This window comes from Lagenorhynchus albirostris, chromosome 10 (genome assembly GCF_949774975.1).
Source record: "Lagenorhynchus albirostris chromosome 10, mLagAlb1.1, whole genome shotgun sequence".
NCBI lineage: Eukaryota > Metazoa > Chordata > Mammalia > Artiodactyla > Delphinidae > Lagenorhynchus > Lagenorhynchus albirostris.
In genome coordinates, this window is record NC_083104.1 from 47621330 (window position 1) to 47640790 (window position 19461).

The window sequence follows — 19461 nt, forward strand, 5'->3', positions numbered from 1 at the left end:
TTTTTCAGTAATTTCTTTTCTTCTGTTTTTCTCAGTTCTCCTTTTCTGGAACTCTTTTAACTCAAATATTGAGGCTTCTCAAATAATCTTCTAATGTTCTCATCTTTTCTGTTATCTATCTCTTGGCCTTTTGGCTCTGTTTTCTGGGAAATTCCTCAACTTTACCCTAAAATCTTTGTAAAGAATTTTTTTCATTTCTTCTATAATGTTTTCAATTTCCAAGAGCCATTGGTGGTAGCGCCATTCTCTAAATGCTTCTTTTTTAAAAGTAACAGCTTTACAGAGATATAATTCATATATCGTAAAATTGACCCATTTAAGGTATTATAATCCAATGATTTTTAGTATATTCAGAGTTGTGAAACCATCTCCACAATCAAATTTTGGTCATTTTCATCACTCCCTCCACCCCCCAAAAAACATCCCATACCCATTAGCAGTCACTGCCCTTTTCCCTACAATCTGCTCAAGTCCTAGGCAACCAATAATCTACTTTCTGTCTCTATACATTTGCCTATTCTGGATAGTTCACATAAATGGAATCATAGAATATGTCTTTCAATTAGCATAATGTTTTAAAGGTACACCCATGTTATGGCATGTATCAGTACTTCATTCATTATTTCTGAATAATATTCCATTGTATAGGTACATGACATTTTATATATCCATTTATAATAGATGGACATTCAGGCTGTTTCCACTTTTTAGTTATGAAGAATACTTCTATGAACATTCATGTACATATTTTTTTTTAACATTACTCTCTTTTCATTCCAGTCCTTACCCAAGGTAAGATTTCCAGAGATAAAGGCAAATTCAAAATACCTTCTATTTTAAGAAAGGATTTCAGAGCATTTTACCAGTAATATCTAGTAATAACCATTTTACTGCTACAGGCTTCATCACTGTGGTATTGTATTATTTGTTTGTAAATCTTTCCCCTACCCAGGGTGTGTCCGTAAGGGCAGGGAAAGTATCTTCATCACTGTTATATTTCTAGTATCTGGCACAGTGCCTGGCACATAACAGACACTCAGTACATGGTATAGAAGGGAGGCTGGATCTATAAGGAGTGTGAAAGCATCTTTGGGAATGCAACAAGGTAGAGAAAAGAATATAAAGCAGTAACCTTTCAAGGAGCTACCAGTGCAGTTATAAATGCTGCAGTTACTAATGCCTCGATAAACAGCTTGGAATAGGGAAGGGCATATTTGAAAATCTACAGATGGTCACCAAACTGCCTTCCAAGGAGATCTAGCCAGATCAGTTGCATGGCCTTTGTTATACTGAATAGAGTATGCAAACTGAAAGGCCCCACCCAGCCCCCTTTCCACTCCCTCTCAAGGCCTGCCATGCCCAACTCCTCACCCAAACACCTGCTGAGTGAATATCTGAAAAGTAACCATTTGAAGGTATGCCAAATTACTAGCTTACCTAGACCACTAATATCTTGGTTTGGTCCTGCCTTAAGGGTAAAGGACTTATGTTTGTTCACTATTTTAAGGCTAGGTTACCCAAATAATATTGAAGGAAAGCCACAATCATCTTTTCTACTTTACTAACATTTCAAAAGAGTTCAAAGTTGACAGCTTTGTGTATTGTAATAGGGAGGCATGTGGTATATGCTGCTTCCTTCTGCTGCCGATGGAATTCCAACAGAAACCAGAATGTTACTACTGGAAACAGATGAACTTCCTCTCATTGTTCCTGTACTTTTTTCACATTAATCGTGAAATAATGGGGAAGTGGCTTCTACTTTAGTCAGGGGGAAGGACATAAGACTGAATTATTTAATTTTTTAAACTCTTTTCTTCTTAAAACATGTAGTTCTTCCAGTCAGCCAAGAGAAAGGATACTGTTATTTAATAGAAATTCACTCAGCCGAAGCAGCTTAGGATATAGATGTGGATGTTCAGCTTGAAGCTGTTTCCAACATTGCTGATGGTTTTTAATGTGGCTATATTTAGCCTCTCCTATCTCCCTCACGTGGCTTCAATGGGATTCACTTGGTACTCTGAACACTTTCTTCCATCAATATGAAGAATCCCCGGAAGTACCCATGGTGGATTTTTCTTCTCCGCCAACTTCCCAGCCATGGGCGTGTCTCTCAGCCAGCCCTCGGCTGACGGCGATTGGACCCATGTACATATTTTTATGTGTACATGTTTTCAATGCTCTTGGGTGTGACTAGGAGTGGAATTGCTGGGTCATATGGCAACTTTGTTTAGCCTTTTGTGAAACTGCCCGACTGCTTTTTAAAAGTGGCCACACCATTTTCCATTCCCGTCAGTAATGTGTAAGGGCTCCAATTTCTCTACATCTTTAGCAACACTTGTTATTGTTTGTCTTTTTTGATATAGTTATCCTAGTGGGTGTGAAGTGGTGTCTTCATTGTTTTTGTATGGTGTGAAGAAACTTCACAACTTTACAACTTACTCTGGTAGTTGCAAACAGTGATTTAACAGAATTTAGAATTAATTCATTAATTACGTAACATACATTTTCATTCTAGTTGATAGTGGAGTAATACCAAGGCATACAGTAGACTATTGCTAAAAGAATATATCAAAGAATGCTAAAGATAAGACTGAAAGAAAATGAGTAATACTCATACTGTTAACACAGTATTAGTTAAATATACTTTCAAAATGCAAAAGTAAATCTATTCTAAGTAATTTCCCAGAAAAACTGAGTAAAATCCCCATTTACCTTTCTAGCTCTTTCAGAAATGGTTGGTGCTCTCTGCAATATTTTTTCTTGAAGAAATTCTTTATTCTGGAGAGGAAAAATAAGTATTTTCTTCTCACAAGAAGTTTTTATTGAACAAAATAACTGACACAGAAATATTCACAATTAAAATGTGATATAGTAACTGTTTTATAAAGAAGTTTGAAAAAAGCTTCTGAAGCTCCTTAGTATATTACTACCATGACTTTATAAATTGAGAAAAATCTTTAGTGTACCGTAAAAACCATTATCTATGAAAAGTTTGCTTTAACATATGTCCTTTGGGATCATGGTCCCACATTTCCCAACTACAGTAACATCCTACTTAACCCACATCTTTGGGAAATGAGATGTTTACTAATTCGGTAGTAAACCCTGAAATGCGAGTTCAGTATATTTCACAGAATTTTCCACAGATTTTATTTATAATGGTAAAGTTTAATATTCATTTTTCCTGTTTTAAGTTTTACCTGACACTTAATTTATATGAAAAATACTTTTATCTTATATACCAAAGATTATATAAATAGTGCCCTCAGCAATTATTTGATCTACCATCATTCTTCCAAAAATAATCATCTTAATGCAACATCTGAACAGTGAACCTAATTTAGGTAATTGAGGAGGATCATATGAACACATGAAATCAAGTTAGAATGTCCTACCTTTGCTTTTTGGAAAAATTTGTGCCTTAACAGTTCTGCTGCTGTTGGTCTAAAACCAGAAAAGAAAGTTTTTATAAATTCAAGTGGAATGTGGGTTTTCATTTTCAAAAATGATTTCTTGAGCATCAAGATAAAAACTCAGTGTACTCCACTGTCCTCAACCTACTAAAAACCAAAAAGGATAAACTCAGTACAAGACATCGAACAAAATTAAAAAACTCAAATAGAAATGTTCTGATAATAATTATTGTAGGCTCTTTCAAAAATTCATTAGTGAAATGTTTCTTTTAAAAGCATGATTTCTTAGTGGCTTTCAATATATTTGCTATTTAATATTATTTCCCAAGAAGTTGGCTTTATCTGCTTTAACGAGGCAAAAAAATATATTTAAACTCACAAATCAAGCCCTGTGCTTCTTGCCACATGGTTGCTTGCAAGCCTTCAACTTAGGTAACTACATATTTTTTAAAAATAATTTCACAATTTCCTTTAAAAAAACTGAAGATTCTAAGAGTAACGTATAGTCCCCCAATTTAACCTAAACTCAGGTTTTTTTAAATTAATTTATTTTTACTTATTTTTTTCTTATTTTTGGCTGTGTTGGGTCTTCGTAGCTGTGTGCAGGCTTTCTCTAGTTGTGGCGAGCAGGGGCTACTCTTCGTTGCTGTGCGTGGGCTTTTCACTGTGGTGGCTTCTCTTGTTGCGGAGCACGGGCTCTAGAGCACGTGGGCTTCAGTAAATGCGGTGCATGGGCTCAGTAGTTGTAGCTTGTGGGCTCTAGAGCGCAGGCTCAGTAGTTGTGGCGCACGGGCTCAGTTGCTCCGTGGCATGTGGGATCTTCCTGGACCAGGGCTCGAATCTGTGTCCCCTGCATTGGCAGGCGGACTCTTAACCACTGAGCCACCAGGGAAGCCCTAAACTCAGTTTTTAACTCAACTGTGTACAGTCTTACTTCATTGGCATAAAGGCACTGTTGTCCATTTCACAAACTAGTATGACTGAGAATAAATAATAAATACTACACTTAAGAAACTGGACCTGATTAACGCCACATACCTACCATGTAATCTTGAGCAAATCACTTCTCTAAGGTTCAGTATTACCTGGCCAAGTCCTTAAAAGCACTGGTTCTTAAACACTGCTGTGCATTACAATATCTGGGAGTTAAAAAAAAAAAATCCTTGGGACTAAAGACATGAGGGTCATATTCTAGCTATGTCAGAGCAACAAGGTAGAAGCAGCCTACGTTTTGGATTGCCCTTCTGAAATAGAGTTGTCATACCACATGTGAACTGTTACACAAGAGAGAAATAAAGTCTTATCTTATTTAAAAAAAAAAAAAAATCCTGATGCCCAGGCTGTTCCCCTTAACACTTAAAGCAGAATCTGTGGGGGCAAACCTGGGTATCAGCAGTTTTTAGAACTCCCCAGGTGATACCAATATGTACTCAAGCTTGAGAACCAGGGCCTCAGAGGATTCTTATAGATTAAAAGAGAGAGTCAGTGTGGAAGTGCTATGCAAACTGAAAGTAGACATTACCATTCCTATTTTTTTCATTCAGTCACAATTTCAAAATGTTCAACAGTTTGCACAACACTGTTTTTTATGATTCATTCTTTTCTTCTAGGTTCACTTCCTTCTTTCTAAAGTACACTTTAGAGGAGTTCTTTAAGTGATTAAAACATGACTAGAAAACTCAATTTGTGTCTGAAAAATAACTTAATTTCATGCTTACTGTTGAATGATAGTTTGACTAGATGGAGAATTCTGGGTTAACAGCTTTTTTTTTCTCAGCACTGTTCCAGTATATTCTGGCCTTGACTGTTGTTTTTGGGGAAGTGGCTGTCAATCTGCCTGCTATTCCTCAGTACGTAATCTGTTCTCTCAGGTCGCATTTAAGAGCTTCTCTTTGCCTTTGTGTCCAGTAGTTTCACGACAATGTGTACAAGTGGGAAAAGAGGGATACCACTTGGAATCTGGGGTGATATTTCCTTAGCCTGAAAATAAAGGTATTTCATCAATTCAGAAAATTCTCAGCTGTTATTTCTTCGAATGTTGCTTCTAGTTCACAGCGGTAGTGTTACACTGTGCGTTTTGTAATTCTGGATTGTGATCTCTTCAGTGCAAGAATTTCATAGGGGACTTCCCTGGCAGTGCAGTGGTTCAGAATCTGCCTGCCAATGCAGGGGACACAGGTTCAGTCCCTGGACGGGAAGATCCCACATGCCACGCAGCAACTAAGCCCGTGTGACAAAACTACTGAGCCCGCACGCCACAACTACAAAGCCCGCGTGCTGCAACTACTGAAGCCCGTGTGTCTAGAGCCTGTGCTCCGCAACAAGAGAAGCCACCGCAATGAGAAGCCCATGTATCGCAACAAAGAGTAGCCCCCGCTCGCCGCAGCTAGAGAAAGCCTGCACGCAGCAACAAAGACCCAACACAGCCAAAAATAAATAAAATTTAAAAAACGAAAAAAAGAATCTCATGGACCTGAGTTTTGGAAGTATTCTAACAGTGCAGTTTCCAATTGCTTCTGCCAGAAATAAAACTGGCTTAGTAATAACTGTTTTACTTTCTAATCCTGTGGATTCCTGGATAATATGGGTATAAATTCAGACTGTAAACCTGCAGAATGTCCAGGTCAGAGGGCTGGATTATTCAGGAAAGATTTCTGTTGTGTCTCTGTGATGATGGACAGATTTTTTTTTTTTGTTTTTTGGTCTCTCCTTTTACTCAGGATGCAGACTTCTGAATGTCCTAGCTTTAAGCAGAGATCTCAGTTCAAAATCCCCATTGGGTAGGCCCAATATCTCATTTCCAGTCCCCACTTGGAAGTTAAAAATCCCAACCAGTAGGTTATTGGAATGAATAGTGTCCTACTGAGGGGAGCCACAGAATTAGTTTATGATAGTTCTTGGATTTATGGCTTCCTTATTAATTCTGGCATCTGAAGACATCCCTTTATTGCAAGTTCATCTCTGTATTTGGTTTTTTAAGTTTGATAGATTTAGCCAGCATTTCTGGGTGTTTGTAACAAGAGAATTCTGTTATTTTAGTCAACTAACTTGGCAGAAGCAAAAGCATTACCTATGTTTTATACCAATTTATTCAGAAAGAGAAAAAAAGTTCTAAAAACAAAGGTTTGAATTTTACTGCCTGTTTTCTTACCCTTTCCAATATTTCCAACAGTAAATTTTGAAGCCCATTATATATACTAAAGACACGATCAAGGATGTCAGTTCAAATCTTTTACTTTTGTTGAGCTTTAGAAAAATCAAAATTAAAGACCTCTTAGTGCTAAGAAACTGAGTGGACTATGTATATACTATGTGAAACAGAAAAATAAGACAGAGTGGGAACAGGGCCCAAGGTTAGAAATCAGGAGTTTTGGTTGACCTCAAAGATAAAAGATTGTATTCAATGATCTTCAACATTCTATGCTTCTGTTTAATTCATGAAGATACACACATTAGATGATCATGTTTCTCTTACTTACATGCCACCCAATTTTTCTAATGTTAACAATAAGCTCTTTGACTTTTTGGTCCACTTAACTAAAATATCTTTCTAGTAAGGAAATAAGTATGACTATTCGACATTAAATATAATATTTGCTATGTATATTGCTCTTGTTATTAAAATTGTAAAGAGCATTAAGATACTGCTTTACTTACAACTCTTAAATGCAAATTGAAAATAAGCCCTCCCACTAACTTGGCATTTCAGTAACATAGAAATTTATAATTATAAGAAATTAACCAGGAAATAGCTTAACTATTTAGGGTACACTGTATACTAAAAAGAAGGGAGAAAGTAATTCACTCATTCCAATCTAGTATAATGGTCTGTGCATTTTTTTCCTAATGTTTGTATTTAGTTCCTTTGAATTCTCTGTGCATGTATGTGTGTATGGCATGTATGTATGTGATTCTTAGGCTTCCCCAATGGTTTATATATTAGATGAAGAGAAAAGTAAGCTTTATCTCATATTTTACCTTTTTTCTGGATCCTTTTGAAGGCACAATGAAATCATTTTTCTAAATGATTTTCCATACTTTTTCAGCATTTCTTTATCTTGAACACCAGTTTCCAAAGAAGGAGGATCATTCTGCAGTGTCAGCATTAAAACCTGTAAGAATTTTTAATACAATATAAACTTCAGAAGACTCAGTAAAGTAAATTAAATATTGCGGCCAAGTTTTTTCAATATAGACAACCTCCAAACATACGAGCAGATTTCATTTTCTAAAAGTTCACATCTAGACCAGTTGTTTGGAAACTAGAGTTATTTAGGTGTTTTCCACATAAACAGTATCTTATAGATAGTTGGCTTCCCAGGCATGTGCCTACAAGGGCTCAACTGTATCAACATTGTACTGTATGTCCTTTAGTTGGAATCCTTTCTTCATGTCCTCTGTCCCCATTCTTATACCAGCAAACTATCTTAAAAAAAATTAAAACCATAGCAAAATTAAGAGTGTGACCTTGCTGACTTTACCTATTCATGGCTCTGTTCCAACCTGACCCCTTGTAACCTGACCTCCTCTTCCCAGAACTCCTCAGAAACTTCAATCATAGAAATCACTGATGATGTCCCAGTTAACAAAACTACAGCCTCTTTTAGTTTGCATTCTTCCTACCTTCCCTGCAGCAACTGTCCATCCGAAATCTCTTCCTTCTTTGACTGACATGGCAACATACTATCTTGATGCATAGAGATGTAAATAATAAAGGTCACATTTATATGGTGGAATTTGGGATGATTTGTGTTTTTCTATACTGTTTGACTTTTTAATAAGAGTATAAGCCATTTTTCTGAGCACAAAGTCAACACCAAAATTAAAAGGCTATAATGAGAATTATTACTTGCTATTCAGATTCAATTTATATTTACTGAAAGGGAACTACTAAGATTGGCAGTATTTCTCGTTTTGAGCAAACAGGTTAACATGTGTATGTCTGGCTACAACTGCAGGAGTCACTGCCTACAATGATATAAAGTAAACCTCATCTTCCTCCCCCGTCTCTTTTTAAAAATAAGCCATTTCTTGGACCTAAAAATAGCCTCCCATCTTACAGTTATTAAAAAACCATCCTTTTCAAAACCTTGTGAATATTCACTTACACCTAGGCATCTTGACTTTTAAGAAAAAACCGTGGCCTTAAAATATCACTAACCTTTCACGCATCAAATATATAGGTCAATATACATATGTTTTGAATATGCAGATATAGAGAGGGTTTTCATACTATCTGCTTACTGGTTTTGTCCCTCTCTACATTGTTAAAGGGGACAAAATAACATTTTAAAGGTTCTAAAATGCACCAAGAACATAGATATATGAATAATATCACTATGACAAAAATTCACAATGGTGGTCACCAATTTAAACAGTCATAGGGCATTTTGTAAAGAGATCAAGCAGAACTATAAACAACAGCTACAGTTACAAACAAATAGAATTCATGTGCATATTATAATTAAGGGGTCACACAGATAAAAATGGCTGCCAACAGTACTGGCAGGACCATCTTGAAACACAAAAAACTCATTTATTACTAACGTTGGGGCATTAGGATTAAAAACTACGTTTCAGGTAACTACTCCTTCAGGATATAAAAGGCCTTTTAATAAAAGCTGCTTAATGTCCTACTTCAAAGCAAACTTTTATTCAATAACAGTGAGAATGATATATATGTATGGCACATGAACACTTTGCATGGATCTTATTTAACATATAAAAAGCACTTAAAACACTTAAAAGCACTTAAAAACAGTGCCTGGCACAGATAAGTGCTGAATCAATGTTAGTGATAATTACTATTAACATGTAACCCTTCCAACAACCTTATAAAGTAGAAATGATCATCATCCCCACTGAGGCTGTTCTACACAAGTGACTGTGGGGAACACACCCTAAAATAAGACACAACAGATCCTAATATCAAACTAGTTACACAGTCAGGAGATGGTGAGTCATCATATAAAAAGCTCAACTACAATGTAAAGTCACCCAATGCTAAATACCAAATATCTAATAGAGATTTTAACTGCTACAGGAGTTAGAAGGAATGCAGGGCAGAATTCTATGGATAAGAATGTCAAACGAATCAGGCTCCCGGACTTCAGACTATACTACAAAGCTACAGTAATCAAGACAGTATGGTACTGGCACAAAACCAGAAATACAGATCAATGGAACAGGATAGAAAGCCCAGAGATAAACCCATACACATGTGGTCACCTTATTTTTGACAAAGGAGGCAAGAATATACAATGGAGAAAAGACAGCCTCTTCAATAAGTGGTGCTGGGAAAACTGGACAGCTACATTAAAAGAATGAAATTAGAACACTCCCTAACACCATACACAAAAATAAACTCAAAATGGATTAAAGACCTAAATATAAGGCAAGACACTATAAAACTCTAAGAGGAAAACATAGACATAAATCACAGCAAGATCCTTTTTGACCCATCTCCTAGAGAAATGAAAATAAAAACAAAAATAAACAAATGGGACCTAATGAAACTTAAAAGCTTTTGCACAGCAAAGGAAACCATAAACAAGACGAAAAGACAACCCTCAGAATGGGAGAAAATATTTGCAAATGAAGCAACTGACAAAGGATTAATCTCCAAAATTTACAAGTAGCTCATGCAGCTCAATATCAAAAAAACAAACAACCCAATCCAAAAATGGGCAGAAGACCTAAAAAGACATTTCTCCAAAGAAGATACAGATTGCCAACAAACACATGAAAGGATGCTCAACATCACTAATCATTAGAGAAAAGCAAATCAAAACTACAATGAGGTATCACCTCACACCAGTCAGAATGGCCATCATCAAAAACTGTACAAACAATAAATGCTGGAGAGGGTGTGGAGAAAAGGGAACCCTCTTGTACTGCTGGTGGGAATGTAAATTGATACAGCCACTATGGAGAACAGTATGGAGGTTCATTAAAAAACTAAAAATAGAACTACCATATGACCCAGCAATCCCACTACTGGGCATATACTCTGAGCAAAACATAATTCAAAAAGAGTCATGTACCACAATGTTCATTGCAGCTCTATTTACAATAGCCAGGACATGGAAGCAACCTAAGTGTCCATTGACAGATGAATGGATAAAGAAAATGTGGCACATTGGAATATTACTCGGTCATAAAAAGAAACGAAATTGAGTTATTTGTAGTGAGGTGGATGGACCCAGAGTCTGTCACAGAGTGAAGTAAGTCAGGAAAAGAAAAACAAATACTGTATGCTAACACATATATATGGAATCTTAAAAAAAAAAAAAAAGGTTCTGAAGAACCCAAGGGCAGGACAGGAATAAAGATGCAGACGTAGAGAATGGACTTGAGGACATGGGGTGGGGGGAAGGGTAAGCTGGGATGAAGTGAGAGAGTGGCATGGACATATATACACTACCAAATGTAAAATAGCTAGCTAGGGTTTCCCTGGTGGCGCAGTGGTCGAGAGTCCGCCTGCCAATGCAGGGGACACGGGTTCATGCCCCAGTCTGGGAGGATCCCACATGCCGCGGAGCGGCTGGGCCCGTGAGCCACGGCCACTGAGCCTGCGCGTCCGGAGCCTGTGCTCCACAACAGGAAAGGCCACAACAGTGAGAGGCCCGCATACCGCAAAAAAAAAAAAAAAAAAAAAAAAGCTAGCTAGTGGAAAGCAGCCACATAGCACAGGGAGATCAGCTCGGTGCTTTGTGACCACCTAAAGGGGTGGTATAGGGAGGGTGGGAGGGAGATGCAAGAGGGAGGAGATATGGGGATATATGTATATGCATAGCTGATTCACTTTGTTATAAAGCAGAAACTAACATACCATTGTAAAGCAATTATACTCCAATGAAGATGTTAAATAAATAAAGTGAAGGAGAACAACAACAAAAAAAGAATGCCAAATGAAGTAAGGCTCTGAAAGAGAACTGAGGCATGAGCTGGGGTAGTATTTTGAATGTGAGCTTCACCTTCATTGGCGGATACTTATGATAAGGAGCTGCCCCTGTGGCCAGTTCAATTGCTGTGATCCCAAAACTCCAGATGTCAGCTTTAAAATCATAACCCCGGACCTGTACAGAACAGAGAGATGTACAAGATTATTTTTACCACCCTAAAAGCACTTTTAAAAGAGAGCTTCTAATATGTATCAAGAACCATAAATTTTAAGCCAATAAAATATAATCTAAAGTTGGCAAAAGCCAAATATACTTGGTAAGAGGAAAAAAGAAAAGGAAAGAAAGAAAACTGAATGAATGTTCACCAACAATGGGGAAATAGTTAAGTATGGTATATTCACTTAAAAAAATATTATACACTCAACTAAAAGCAAAATTAATGAATTCTATATGAAAATATGGAAAACCACTTTATGATGTTATATGATAAAGCACTTACGAAGAAAAACGATTACAAAAGTTTTCATAAGTTCTGATCCTATTACAAACAGATATATAGCCTATTAAAGAAAAAAACTAGAAAGAACTAGAACAAAAAAAAATGTTAGGCAGTCTTAGGCATAGTTTTCCCAATTTCCTATGTTATGGTATTGTTTTTTTCTTTTTTTAAATTAATTTTTATTGGCGTATAGTTGCTTCACAATGCCGTGCTAGTTTCTACTGTACAGCAAAGTGAATCAGCCACATGTATACATATATCCCCTTTTTTTTGGATTTCCTTCCCACTTAGGTCACCAGAGAGCACTGAGTAGAGTTCCTTGTGCTACACAGTAGGTTCTTATTAGTTATCTATTTTATACACAGTATCAATAGTGTATATATATCAATCCCAATCTTCCAGTTCATCCCACCCCCCCTTCCCCCTTGGCATCCACATGCCTGTTCTCCACATCTGTGTCTCTATCTCTGCTTTGCAAATAAGATCATCTTCACCATTTTTCTAGATTCCACATATATGCGTTAATGTTTTTCTTTTTCTAACTCACCCCACTCTGTATGACAGTCTCCAGGTCCATTCACATCTCTACAAAGGACCCAATTTTGTTCCTTTTTATGGCTGCGTAACACTCCATTACATATATGTCCCACACCCTCCCCATTAATTCCTCTGTGTTATTGTATTGTTTTATCACCTTAATTTTTAGAATGAAAAAAGTTACCAAGGGTGACAATATTTTTAAAGTTGTTGGTGTGAATATGTTGCCAAATTTCTCTCCTTTATACTGTCACCAGCATATTATATAATTAAATATTTTAATTTTCTATCCTAAGCAATATAGGAGGAGAAACAGGTTTGGGGAGTGTGTGGTTTGAGACCTAAAATTAAAGCTCCATATTACGTGCTGCTTCAACATTGGGTAAACAGGAGGACCTCTACTGACGTAAGCGAAAGTTCCCTTCCCCGGTCTCCTCCCAAGGAGAAGGCCCCCTAGGCCCAACAACCCTGCATATCAAATGGATCAGGTACAGTTCCTGTTTATTCCTGAGTAGCAGGTTTCCCTGCCAGCCCTCAGAACTGTTCAAACAAGCCAATCACACCTTCACAAGGAAACCAAAGGGCATATCACTCTCTTGATACTACAAAGCCTGTCTCCTACAGCAACTGTTTGTTCTTTTCCTTCCTAAGTGCAACCCTGTGGGGCATGCAGTGTCCTCTGCCTCCAGATATGTGTACATACAAATAATAAACTGCTGTCAATCTCATTAGGCCCAGTGTCAGGTGCTGTGCGTTCAGCCATCCCCGTAACCCTAGCATGGGAAGCCTTCCCTCACCAACAGGGTCAATATAGGCCTGTACTGTATTGTATTTTATTGTAACAGAATAAAAAGTAGATTCAGTTCTACATACTGAGTTTGACATAAGACATTTATGTAAAACATCTATAGGGAATTGGAAATATCTATCCAGAGGCTTAAAAAACAAGACTCGACTGGATATAATTTAGAAATAATTAACAGGTGGGAAGTGGAGATGAAAAAAGTATGTGTCGTCAGAGAACAGAAGAGTCAGAAGCAAGGTGCTGGGGAGCAGTGTCATTTAGCAGTAGAAGGAAAGCCAGAAGAGAAGCCAGAGAAATGGCCCGACAAGTAGATGAAGAATGAGGAAGCTAAGGATGTGAGTAAAGGGGGAAAAGGTCAACAGTTTCAAATGCCACAAAGAGAGCAAAACAAGGAGCAAAAAAAATGAGCACTGGATTGGAGAAACAGCAGTTTCCATTAGGTGATGGGATGAGCGACATCAGACTACAGTTTGTTTGACAACTGGGAAAGAGGGACTTGGAGAAAACTAGTCCTTCAAGAGCCATAGCAATGAAACTACATGTAAAAAAAGTCAGGTCATTTAATTTGTACTAAGGATATTAGCATTAAATCAATCTTGATTATATTATTCCTTAGGTTGCCTTTTGTATAAATCTTGAGATTCATATGTCCTTTGTTAAGATTCTAGAGTTTTTTTGTTTTTTTTTTTAAGCACGGACCAGTCTTAAGGAACAGAGACGTACTTCCCAAAGCCAAACATAGTAGAACAAACAAAAGCAAACGCTACTCAATTTTTTCAATTTTGTAACAAAACCCCAAATCGTTTTAAAAAGACAAAAGACACAGTACCTGTTCCATAACTTCAGGCGCCATCCAGCAAGGGGTTCCAACAAAGGTTTTTCTAACTTTATTTCGGGTAATGTCACCACCAGTTGCTAAAAAAGCACTAACTCCAAAGTCTAAAATAGAATACAACCGCAAGGCATTAAAAGTACAGTAACTAACATAAGTAGATAGGAAAGTAATATAGTTATGGCCCTATATACACAGCATGACCTTTTCTCTTCTTTCTGCTAAACTTCTTGACTAAATTAAGACATAGCTTAACAGATTCCTCACTCCATTCCTCTCCACCTCCACCATCATCATCTCCTCAGATTTTCCTCCTTGCTCCGATCCATTCTTTTCATCTCCCCAAACTGAAATACTATATCCATTAAACACTAACTCCAATTGCCTCTTCTCCCCAGCCCCTGGCAACCACCAGTCTACTTTCTGTCTCTATGATTTTGACTGCTCTTAAGTATTTCATGTAAGTGGAATCATACAGTATATCTTTTTATAACTGACTTATTTCACTTAGCGTAAGATCTTCAAGGTTCATCCATGTTGTAGCATATGTCAGAATTTCCTTCCTTTAGAGGGTGAATAATATTGCATTGTATGTATATACTACATTTTGTGTATTCATTCATCCACTGATGGACACTTAAGTTGCTTCCAAGTTTTAGCCATTGTAAATAACGCTGCTATGAAAATAGGTACACAAATACCTGTTTCAGTCCCTGCTTTCAGTTCTTTGGCGTATAATTCCATTCAGAAGTGGAACTGCTGGATCATACGGTATTTTTATTTTTAATTGATTTAAGGAATTGCCATACTCTTTCTCACAACAGCTGTACCGTTTTACGTTCCTACCAATAGTGAACAAGGATTCAGATTTCTCCACATCCTTGTTATTTTCTATTTTTTGATAACAGCCATCCTAATGGGTTAGTATCTCCTTTTAGTTTTGACTTGCATTCTTACCTGATGATTAGTGATACTGAGCATCTTTTCATGTGCTTTCTGGACATTGGAATATCTTCCTTGGAGAAATGTCTATTAAATTTTAAAATTGATTTTTTGTTGTTGTTAAGTTTTAGGAGTTCTCTATATATTCTGGATATTATAAATCTCTTACCAGATACATGACTTGCAAATCTTTTCTCCCATTTTGTGGGTTGCCTTCTTACCCTGTGGAGAGTGTCATTTAATGCACAAAATTTTAAAATTTTCATGAAATCCGACTTGTCTATTTTTATTCTTTTGTTGCCTGTGCCTTTGGTGTCATATCTAAGAAATCACTGCTAAATTCAACGTCATGAAACTTTTGCCCTATGTTTTCTTCTAAGTGTTTTATTGTTTTAGGTCATATATTTAGGTCCATTTTGAGTTAATTTTTGAATATAGTGTTAGCTAAGGGTCCAACTTCATTCTTTTGCATTGGGATATTCAGTTTTCCCAGCACCATTTGTTGAAAAGACTTTCTTTTCCCCATTGAATAGCCTTGACACCCTTGTCAAAAATCATTTGACCATATGTACGACGGTTTATTTCTGAGCTTTCTATTCTATTCCACTGGTCTCTATACCTATCTTTATGTCAATAACATACTGTTTATATTACTGTTGTTTTGTAGTAAGCTTTGAAAACAGGAAGTATGAGTCCTCCTGCTTTGTTCATTTTTTTTCAAGACTGTTTTAGCTATTTGAGGTTCCCTGAGATTCCATATGAATTTTAGGATTTTTTTTTTCTACTGCTGCAAAAAAAAATGTCATTGGGGCTTTGATAGGGATTGCACTGAATCTATAAATTACTTTGGGGAGTATTGACCTTTTAACAATAGTAAGTTTTCCAGTCCATGAACAGGGGGGATGTGGTTCCATTCATTTACATCCTCTTTAATTTCTTTCAGCAATGTTTTATAGTTTTCATTGTACAAGTATTCTACCTCCTTGATTAAGTTAACTGCTAAGTATTTTATTCTTTTTGATGCTACTTGTAAATGGAATTGTTTTGTAATTTCTTTTTCAAATTGTTCACTGTTAGTGTAGAAAATGCAACTGATTTTTGTTAAAGATTACCATTTTATTTATTTTTAAATATTTATTTATTTATTTTGCCTGGGCCAGGTCTTAGTTGCAGCATGTGGGATATTCACTGCGGCATGCAGGATCTTTAATTGTGGCATGATGGCTTCTAAGTTGCAGTATGCAGACTCAGCTGCGGCATGTGGACTTCTTAGTTGCAGCATGTGAACTCTTAGTTGCAGCATGCGTGCAGGATCCAGTTCCCTGACCAGGGATTGAACCCCGGTCCCTGGCATTAGGAACGTGCAGTCTCACCCACTGGACCACCAGGGAAGTCTGTGACTGATTTATGTCTGTTGACTTTGCATCCTACTTTACAAAATTCATTTATTAGTTCAAATAGTTTTTTTAAAAAATATGTATTTATTTATTTTATCTTTTGGCTGTGCTGGGTCTTAGTTGCGGCACGTGGGATCTTTCGTTGTGGCACGTGGGATCTTTGTTGTGGCGTGCGGGCTTCTCTCTAGTTGTGGCGTGCGGGTTCAGTAGTTGTGGCACGTGGGCTCTCTAGTTGTGGCGTGCAGGCTCCAGAGCACGTGGGCTCTGTAGTTGTGGCGTGGGCTTAGTGGCCCCATGGCATGTGGGATTTTAGTTCCCCGACTAGGGATCGAGTCTGTGTCCCCTGCACTGGAAAGAGGATTCTTAACCACTAGACCACCAGGGAAGTCTCTCAAGTAGTTTTTTATGTAATGTTTAGGGTTTTCTACATATAAGATCATACAATCTGCAAACAGACGTAAGTTTACCTCTTTCTTTCTAGTTTGAATGTCTTTTACTTTTTTCTTGCCTAATTGTTCAATCTAGAACTTCCAGTACTGTGTTGAATAGAAGTGGCAAAAGCAGACATCCTTCCTGTGTTCCTGAACTCAGAGGAAAACCTTTCATCACTGAGTATGATGTTCATTGTAGGTTATTCATATATGGCTTTTAGTATGTTGAGGAAGTTTCCTTCTGTTCCTACTTTGTTGCATGTTTCTATCATGAAAGGGTGTTAAATTTTCTCAAATGCTTGTTCTGCACTGAGATGATCAGGTGGGTTTTCTTTTTCTTTCTGTTAACGTCATGTGTAACAATGATTTTCATATGTTGAATCATCCTTGCATTCCAAAGAAATCCTACTTGGCCATGGTATATGATCCATTTAATATGCTACTGAATTGGATTTGCTAGTTATTTTGCTGAAAATATCTACATCAAGTTCATAATGGATACTAGTCTGTAGTATTCTTTTCTTGTTAGTGTCTTTGTCTGACTTTTGGTCTTGTTGAGGCATGTGAGCTCAGTAGTTGTGGCATGCTGGCTCAGTTGCCCTGCGGCATGTGGGATCTTAGTCCCCTGACCAGGGATCAGACCCGCATTCCCTGAATTGTAAGGTGGATTCTTTAGCACTGAACCACCAGGGAAGCCCCTAGTTCTTCTTTAAATGTTTGATAGAATTCACCAGTGAAACCATCGAGTCCAGGGCTTTTCTCTGTCAGAAAATTTTTGATTACTGATTCAATCTCTGTGCAAGTTATAGGTCATTTCAGATTTTCTACTTCTTCATGATTTCATCTTGTTAGGTTTTGTGTTTCAAGGAATTTGTCCATCTAGGTTATCCAATTTGTTGGAGTACAATTGTTCATAATACCATCTTATAATCCTTTTTATTTGGGTGGAATTGGTAGTTATGTCCCCATTTTTGTTTCTGATTCTTCTATTTTTAAAAAATATTTATTTATTTATTTTATTTTTGGCTGCATTGGGTTTCAGCTGCAGCACGTGGGATCTTCGTTGGAATCTTCACTGCGGCACATGGGATCCTCTGCCAGGGCACGCGGGCTCCTCACTGTGGCGCGAGGGCTCAGTAGTTGTAGCATGCAGCCTCTCTAGTTGCGACCCGCATGCTCAGTAGATGCAGCGCGTGGGTCCAATTGCCCCACGGCATGTGGGATCCCAGTTTCCTGACCAGGGATCAAACCCACGTCCCCTGCACTGGAAGGCAGATTCTTAACCACTGGGCCACCAGGGAAGTCCCTGTTTCTGATTTTAGTCATTTGAGTCTTCTTTCTTTTTTTCTTAGTCTACTTAAAGGTTTGTCAACCTTGGTGATCTTCTGGCTTCATTGATCCCCTCTATTGCTTTTCTATTCTCTATTTCCTTTTCTCAACTCTAAATTTTATTATTTCCTTCCTTCTGCTAGCTTTGGGTTCAGTTTCTTCTTTTTCTAGTTCCTTAAGCTGTAAAGTTAGGTTGTTGATGTGCTATCTTTCTTGTTAAAGAAAGCATCCAAAGCTATAAATCTGCCCCTTAGCAATGCTTTCACTGTGTCCCCTGAGTTTTGGTATGGTTGTGATTTTGTTTTCATTCATTTCTAAGTATTTTCTAGTTTCCCTTGTGATGTCTTCCTTCATCCACTGGTTGTGAAAATGTGTGTTTAGTTTCCATAATTTGTGAATTTTCCCGTCCTCTGTTGTTGGTTTCTAGCTTTACCCCACTGTGGTCAGATGATATCACTTAATCTGTGGCCTAACATATGGTCTATCCTGGAAAATGTCCCTTGGGCACTTGAGAAGAATGTGTATGCTGTTCCTGTTGGGTAGAGTGTTCCGTATATGTCTGTTAGATCTAGAAGGTCAATGTGTTGTTTAAGTCCTCTATTTCCTTATCTTCTGTCTGTTCTACCCATTATTAAGAGTGGAGTACTGAAGTCCCCAACTATTATTATAGAGCTCTCTACTGTTTCCTTCAGTATTGTAGAGGTATCTACAGTACCCTTCACTTCTGTCATTTTTTGCTCCATATATTTTGCTGTTATGTTAATAGGTGCATGATATTTATAAGTGTTGTATCTACTTGTTGTATTTAACCTTTTATTAATATGTAATGTACTTCCTTAAATCAGACAGAGAAAGAGAAATATTGTATGATATCCCTTATATGCGGAATCTAAAAAGAAATGACCCAAATGAACTTACTTACAAAACAGAAACAGACTCACAGACTTAGAGAATGAACTTATGGTTACCGGGGGGAAAGGGAGAGTTAGGGAGTTTGGGATGGACATGTACACACTGCTATATTTAAAATGGATAACCAACAAGAACCTACTGTATAGCACAGGGAACTCTGCTCAATGTTACGTGGCAGCCTGGATGGAAGGGGAACTTAGGGGAGACTGGATACATGTATATGTATAGCTGAGTAACTTTGCTGTGTACCTGAAACTATCACAACATTGTTAACTGGCTATACTCCAATATAAAATAAAAAGTTAAAAAAAATATGTAATGTACTTCTTTGTCTCTTGTAACCTTTTTTTTTTTAATTGGAGTATAGGTGCTTTACACTGCTGTGTCAGTTTCTGCTGTACAGCAAAGTGAATCAGCCATACATATACATATATCCCCTCTTTTTTGGATTTCCTTCCCA

General features: G+C 37.3%; 1 protein-coding gene across 5 annotated transcripts in view; it reads right to left on the reverse strand.

Annotated features, from left to right (window-relative positions):
- The window catches only part of OXSR1 (oxidative stress responsive kinase 1), a 99585-nt gene that overhangs the window by 20243 nt on the left and 59881 nt on the right, over window positions 1–19461 (reverse strand). For 4 of the 5 annotated variants that reach the window (XR_009542880.1, XM_060162330.1, XM_060162332.1 and 1 more), the window contains 5 exons: window positions 13988–14097; window positions 11390–11491; window positions 7392–7525; window positions 3396–3444; window positions 2713–2778 (listed from right to left, as the gene is read on the reverse strand). Coding sequence is in view for 4 of the 5 variants with exons in the window: in XM_060162330.1 (XP_060018313.1) it covers window positions 2713–2778; window positions 3396–3444; window positions 7392–7525; window positions 11390–11491; window positions 13988–14097 (461 nt within the window). In the remaining variant the exon portion in view is untranslated. The remainder of the gene's footprint in view (window positions 1–2712; window positions 2779–3395; window positions 3445–7391; window positions 7526–11389; window positions 11492–13987; window positions 14098–19461) is intronic. The other variant, XM_060162331.1, reaches the window with a different exon arrangement.